Source organism: Polyergus mexicanus, unplaced genomic scaffold (genome assembly GCF_030449975.1).
Source record: "Polyergus mexicanus isolate NDT 795.1 unplaced genomic scaffold, iyPolMexi1.0 SCAF_77, whole genome shotgun sequence".
Lineage (NCBI taxonomy): Eukaryota > Metazoa > Arthropoda > Insecta > Hymenoptera > Formicidae > Polyergus > Polyergus mexicanus.
In genome coordinates this window covers 1-7036 of record NW_027223397.1, presented here as the reverse complement: position 1 = coordinate 7036, position 7036 = coordinate 1, and the positions used below count along the sequence as shown (strand labels likewise).

Below are 7036 nucleotides of genomic sequence, written 5' to 3'. Positions count from 1 at the left end.
ATTAACCACGACGATTCGACACGAGCAGCTTATGATAGGTGGAGGTCCTGCTGCAGTACAGCCAAATGACCCAGTGATGGAATTCATGGATGCAACAAATGAAAACTTAGATATGGAAATTGATTGTGCTTTTGACAGCAATGCAGTATTTGAAAAAAAATGTAAGCACTGTATATATAAATCTTTTTTTTCTTTTATATTATGACAATCATTTTTGACTTTTTAGATAACGTAAAGATGGATCATACATCTACAAAAAGAAAATTGATTATTGACGATAAAGATGAGGAGAAAGAGGAAGGATATCAGTGATGAAGTTTATATATATGATCAGAGCATACCTCATCGTAGCATACCATTAGAAAAAGAACCACTTCAAATGTGAAAAACATACAGGTAATCAAAAAGCTTATGAATTAGGTTAATATTAATTATTAATATTACTTAATATGAATTAGAATTCTTTGTCATTTTAATAACATTGCTGTAATAAAACAAATATAAAAAAAATAATACTAACAGTAAAGTAATTGATTTTCAGGACATCCGATGAAAAGGAATTAAAATTAATAAAAATTCGAGAAGCAATTGAGCAGCAGCGGGAGCTTCATGTTAAAAAAATGAAGATTGCTGAAGCAAAGAAGATTGTTTTGTTAAAATTTTTAAAGGAGGAAGAGGCGCTTAGACAAACTGCATAGTATTCTATTATGTATTAGTAACGTAATAATATATGTGATAAAATAATATATATGATAAAATATTAATAATTTAATAATATTGTATATGGTATATGTTAAAATATCAAAATATATAGTTTTTAAAATATAAAGCTGTTACTTTCTTAATCTTTTAAAACTATCCTATAGATACAGATAAAAGTTATGTTTCTAAATATTTAGTTATTATTCTTATTAGTGAATATAACGTAAAATGTTATTTATATATATTTACGTATAATAGAAACTATATTTACTATAAATGATAAAATCTTGTTTAACTTTTGAAATCACTTTAAATGAGGAACATTTTATTTTAGTTTTGTTAAATAAATAAAACACTTTTTAAATTAAAATTAGTTTTTAATCTATATGTACAAATGTAAAAGTTTATGGTCCATACTATAATATATATTAGACATACATATGTATATATTTTAATTAGATATTTTATCTTGATTCACATTATTAAAACATGCGCACAACTCATTGTAGATATAAACTAATATAATATAATATAAATATAATTGATTCGTAGCACTGTTTCATGATTATGAAAAATGCCTTAAAATAAAAGCATTTCTATGCGCAAGTCCTATGCCATTTTGTTCTCTATTTACATTATCTTGAAATACATTTTCATTCAACTCGTGATTCAAGTGGTCTTCGACCACTTCGCCTAGATTATGTTGAATGCACACATTGTGCAAAACGGCAGTGGCACAAACAATTGCCACTGATGTGTTCAATTTCGTTCTTAAACCGTAATGCAAGCATGGAAATCGACGTTTCCAAACTCCGAACAATTGTTCAACGATAACTCGTGTTTTCTTGTCAAAAACATGCAGAATATCAATCTCAATATCGATTACGAAAAAAAGGACAGCCACAATTAAATATAAATGATATAACAATAATGGATAATATAGAAGAATATTATATTGGGTCTATGGATGTATATTGTGTTCATTGTAATGCAAGACATTTCGCTGCTGAAAAAGTGTCTAATAAAGGAAATTCATTTCATGATGGTTGTAATCATGGTGCAGTATATCTTCAACCATTACCTAAATTTCCTCAATTTCTTCATTCTTTATTCGATGGAACTCATGAAAAATCTAATAATTTTTTTCAACATATTCGTAGTTATAATAGTTCATTTTCATTTGCATCATTTAACGCTAATTTAATCAACTTTCAAGATAGACGACCTGGTCCATATTGTTTCAAGATACAAGGGCAGATTTATTATCAAATTAATACAGCATTATATGCTGCACAAAATGAAACTCCTACTTATGGCCAACTTTTTATTGTAGATTCAAATGAAGCAATAAATTATCGTCTTAATCAATATTCACATTTAGATTTTGAAATTGTACAAAATCTTGAACATATAATGCGTGAATGTAACATATTTGCTCAATCGTATCAAATGATGGGTGAAGAATTAGAAAATCAACGGCATTTAGAAATGGAATCTGGTGAATTATTATCAGAATTACAATTATTATTTACTTTCAAACCAGGTATGGATCGACGTCGATATAATGCTCAAAGAAATAATGAAGTTGCTGCTGTTTTTTATACAAATGCTGATGGAGAAATTCCAGAATCATATGTTACAATACGTAATAAAAATACTAAAACTTTGCAAAAAGTTAGTATTATGGATCCTAATGTTTAACCATGGATATATCCATTGTTTTATCCATATGGTACTCAAGGATGGCATCGTCATTTAACAAAATTAAATAGTAATAGACGAATAACTAGAGGACAATATATTAAATATCGTATGGCTATTCGTAATGAATTTAATGCTTTTATATTAGGTCGTCGTCTATTTCAGCAGTGGCTCATAGACAGTTATGTAAAAATTGAAAAAGATAGAATTGATTATTGTAAAAATCATCAAAAAGAATTACGTACTGAAACATATCAAGGTTTGAAAGATTATATAGAAACTATGGCAAATGATTTCAATGGACGTATTGAAAAAATGGTTATATTTCCTTCTACATTTACTGGATCACCGCGTAATATGTTACAAAATTATCAAGATGCAATGGCAATTGTTAGTAAGTTTGGTAAACCAGACCTTTCTATTACCATGACTTGTAATCCAAAATGGCGTGAAATCGAGGAAAACCTCTTACCTGGTCAACAAGCTTCTGATAGACCTGACATATGTGCTCGTGTTTTTAACATTAAAGCGCGTGCGCGCGAGCGTGTGTGTGTGTGTCCAAAAATTAAAAAATTAGATAATATCTATTAAGTAATATAAATCACAAGTTTTAAAATTTATAATATAAATATCTATTACCTGAGGTTTGCATAATGCCTATTATTTCGATTTTATCACCTTTATTTATTTCAAGTTTAAGAAAGTCATCATAAGAAAAATTTATTATATGAACTTCTAATTTATAAATGCCATCTGTTATTGACCCGCAACTGATAAATTTATTCAATTTATTATTATGTGTTTCAGTAAAATTTGTTTTGACAAACTCTTCCAATACTACAAAATATTTAATTTTATATATAATAAAGCTTTTAAAATAAAAATCACTGAAAGACTTTTCAATTTAAAAATAGAAAAACTTTTTAATTTTATAAATAGAAAAAATATTTTGAATAAAAAAAGAATTGTTTAATTTAAAAGAAAACAAAAAAAATAAAAAGAATAAATTACTATATATCCTGCTATGATTATCTTCTAATTCTAATTAAAAAATAAATTTGAATAAAACGGTTTTTCATCAACAAATATATAGAAAATGTATTTAATATGGATAAAAATATCATCATTAACATGACTATAAAGATATCTATATAAATATATATTTAGTATATATAAGAGAACTTACTAACGCGACCGGATGTATTTAATATTTCACGTAATTTTGTTAATACAGGTTTATCATTTAATGTGCAAATTGGTTCGAATTTACCCAAGTTCGTAACAACAGTGTTGTTACGAATTAATAATTCGTATGAAACATCCCCGTTGTTAAAATTTGTAATTTTTGGTGTTCTGGCTTGAACACCATCTAAATGTATAATCTATACATATGTATTTTATATTAAATATTTTTAATACATTACATATATATATGCGTTAATTTTTAAAGAATATATATTAAAGATAAACTAAATAAGATATTATTAATAAGATATAAAATATTATTATAAGATATTATAAGATATTATTATAAGATATTATAAGATATTATTTATTTTATTCTTTTATTATTATATATTTATAGAATTATAAAGAAAAAAGATAAAGACACTTACATGATTCGATAATAAGATGTTCTACATCTACATCTACATGATCGATGTCTTCGTTCCATACAACCACTTGAACTGTTTTTCCATTATTATTATTCAAGTAGAATTTAAAAAACTTATATTGTTGTTTATTTCCGACTAGGCGTGGAGATTCACCCCCCCGATGGTGCACCACCTTGTCGTGGTGGGGGGGCTCCCCTTCCATTCCTGGAAGGGGTCTAAGAGTGCACCAAATAACTCGATTGTCGTGTGATTGCGTATTATTTTTATTTATTTTTGAGCGAATGCGTGGATTGGAGCGGGATATTGTGGGGGGCTATAGGGGGGTTATTGGGGTTTTCTGGGGGATGTGGGGGTTTGAGGGGGGTATGTGGGTATGTGTGGGTATTGGGGATGGGTGGGGAGGGTATTGGGGTTTCTGCGGGAAGGGGGGGAGGGGGCGTGTATGGAGGAGAAGGAGGGATCGAGTGAGAAGGAGAGGTAGGTAACCTCAGTAAAAAATCCCGGGCAGGTCGGGCTCGTCAGGCGTGGTGAAGCCAACCGACCTAGGTGAAGGAAAACACCGAAATTAAACCATCTTTTCTTGATACTAATATGGAGAGTACAATTAAAGATAAAAACCTTACCGCCGCAGTGGGCCTCGGAACCCACAGCGGCCGGCGGGGGGGGGGCGGATACAGTCCCGGTTCCCCCCTCGTCGTCATCATACGACGGGCCACCGGGGGCGTTGCCGACGAGCGCCCCCGGCGAGCTAGCTATCGCCGAAGATAGTGAGAGGAGGGTGACCACGCGGAGGGCGGGTCGACCGGGTCCGGCTTCGTCGAAGTCGGGGTCCCGGTCGCGCTTGCTCTCGTCTGCGAGGGCGCACCCTTACAATCGGGGCGAAGCGGGTCGGGGCAAGAGCCTCACCCGCTCGAAAGAGATGGCGGAGGACTCCTCACGGGGGGGCAGTAGTTGTGCCACCCCCGTCCCCTCCTCAAGGGCCTCGCTAATTAGCGAGGACACCGAGGGGTACGTGTCTCCCGAAGGAGAGGTCATGGGAGAGGAGGAGCTCCCCAAGAAGCGGGGACGCGGGCGGCCGCCCACTACGGGCGAGTTTGTGGGCCTTTACGCGAAGCGCGAGGCGGAGGCCGCCCGTAGGAGGGAGAGGGAGAGGGAGCAGAGGGCCAGGAAGGCCTTATCGGAGGATGCTCCCCTCCCTCCGCCGAGTAGGGACCATAGGGCCTACGAGGCACAGTGCGCCGACGAGGTGGGGCAGGCCCCCACCCCGGACATTGCGGTGCGTAGTCTGGAGCAGGCGGCTGCTATCGATCGGATAGCCGCCTGCTCCGGCAACCTGAAGGGCTCTCTTCAGCGAAAGCTGAGGGAGGCCGCGGCCCTGGTGAGGGTGGCGGCTAGCGCCTTGGCGGAGAGGGCCCAACGGGTTGAGGGAGAGGGGGAGCTTGCGGCTCTCCGACGGGACATGAAGTCCCTCGGGGACCGCAACGCGGACCTCCAGAGAGAGGTTCGCGAGCTCCGAGGGGAGTTGGCGGCGGTCCGAGCCACCAAACCCTCCCTCCAGCTGGCTCTCCCCGGCTCGCCCGGGGGGTCTCCCCGCAAAAAGCGGGGGGCACCCCGGGTGAAGTCGGTGGAGATGCTGGACGCCCCAGTGAGGGTGGAGCGCCCGGCGGGGGGGGAAGGGACAGGGGTCCCCAACGTTGGGGGGGGACTTACGTCCCCAACGTTTTATAGGGGGGGGCAAGGGACAGGGGTCCCCAACGTCCCCTAAGGGGGGAAAGGGACTGCGGTCCCCAACGTCGGCGGGTGGCCGGGGATTTGCGGCGATGAGGCCCCCTTTGGAGGGTACCTCTGCGCCGCTCCCTGCGAGCTACCCGCCGGGAGTTGTCGGCGAGGGTGAGCGAGCTTGGTACGACTGGTATACCGAGCAGATCGCCACCCTCGTCGACATGCGGGCGGCGTTAGGCCGGGGCGGACCCTCCGGGCCCGCTCCGGCGGCCGGCCGCCCGCCCGGGAGAGACTTCCCGCCTCTCCCCCCTGGCGGCGCCGGGGCAGGGGAGGAGGGGGGGAAGAGGAAAAAGTCGCGCGGCGCGGCGGGGGGCGGAGGCACGAGGCCCCCGCCCCCTGCGCCCCGCAGCGTACCGGCGACCCCGGGAGGGCGGAGCAGAGCCCCGCCCCCCTCCTAGCGATCCCAGGCCGGTGGCACGGGATCGGGGGTTCTCTCCCCTCCCCCCGGTTACCCCTCGCCAGTACGAGTCCTGGTCGATGGTCGTGGGGCGGAGGGAGAGGACGGCACGGGCAAGGGCCGCGCAGGCGGCCCAACCCCCGGCCAGGAAGGGCGCCACAAAGGCGGCGCAGTTCACCTAGCGTACTGGGGGACAGCAACGGCCAAAGAGGCGCCGAGGGGGAGATGCCTCGAGGCGTAGGGTGCCCCGATCGGCAGCGGTTACCATAACCTGCGTCGACGGGGCATACCAAGAGACCATGGCCAGGGCCCGGAGGGAGATCGATCTCCCAAAGCTGGGAATTGACTCCCTCCGGGTCCGGGAGGCCGCCACGGGGGCCATGGTGGTGGAGCTCGCCGGATCGGGCGAGAAAGACGGGCCAACGGCGTCGCAGAGGGCTGACGCCCTTTACGCCGACCTCTGCCGGGTCTTCGCCGGCAGCGAAGTGGTCCGACTCGCCCGGCCCATAAGGAAGGCGGAGCTATGGCTCCGGGGCCTCGACCGGTCCATCGCGGCGGCCATCGCTGGGCCAGGGGGCTGCGAGGCAGCGGATGTGCGGGTTGGGGACATTAAGTTCCCAACCCGCGGCCTGGGCACTGTCTGGGTGCAGTGCTCACTAAAGGCCGCTAATAAAATAGCGGCAGCCCGGGCCATCCAGATAGGATGGTCCCGGGCCCAAGTGGAGCTGCTGGACAAGCGCCCTCTCCAATGTTTCAAATGCTTGGAGAGGGGCCATGTCCAGCAGCACTGCAGCAGCCCCATTGATCGAAGGAGTACTCTGCGTTGATACCACTGCTT

General features: G+C 42.6%; 2 protein-coding genes across 2 annotated transcripts; one reads left to right on the top strand and one right to left on the bottom strand.

The window, feature by feature from the left end:
• The first annotated feature begins 1632 nt into the window (after nt 1–1632).
• Nucleotides 1633–2403, top strand: LOC138944042 (uncharacterized). The gene has a single exon (XM_070314920.1). The coding sequence runs from the start codon at nt 1633–1635 to the stop codon at nt 2401–2403; it is 771 nt and encodes a 256-aa protein (XP_070171021.1).
• A 581-nt stretch (nt 2404–2984) lies between these two features.
• Nucleotides 2985–4221, bottom strand: LOC138944041 (uncharacterized). Its single transcript, XM_070314919.1, has 3 exons — nt 4045–4221; nt 3590–3785; nt 2985–3240 (listed from the first exon to the last, which is right to left on the bottom strand). Exons 1-3 carry the CDS (start codon nt 4219–4221, stop codon nt 3014–3016), a joined length of 600 nt encoding a protein of 199 aa, XP_070171020.1. The 3' UTR covers nt 2985–3013.
• Between the last annotated feature and the right edge of the window lie 2815 nt (nt 4222–7036).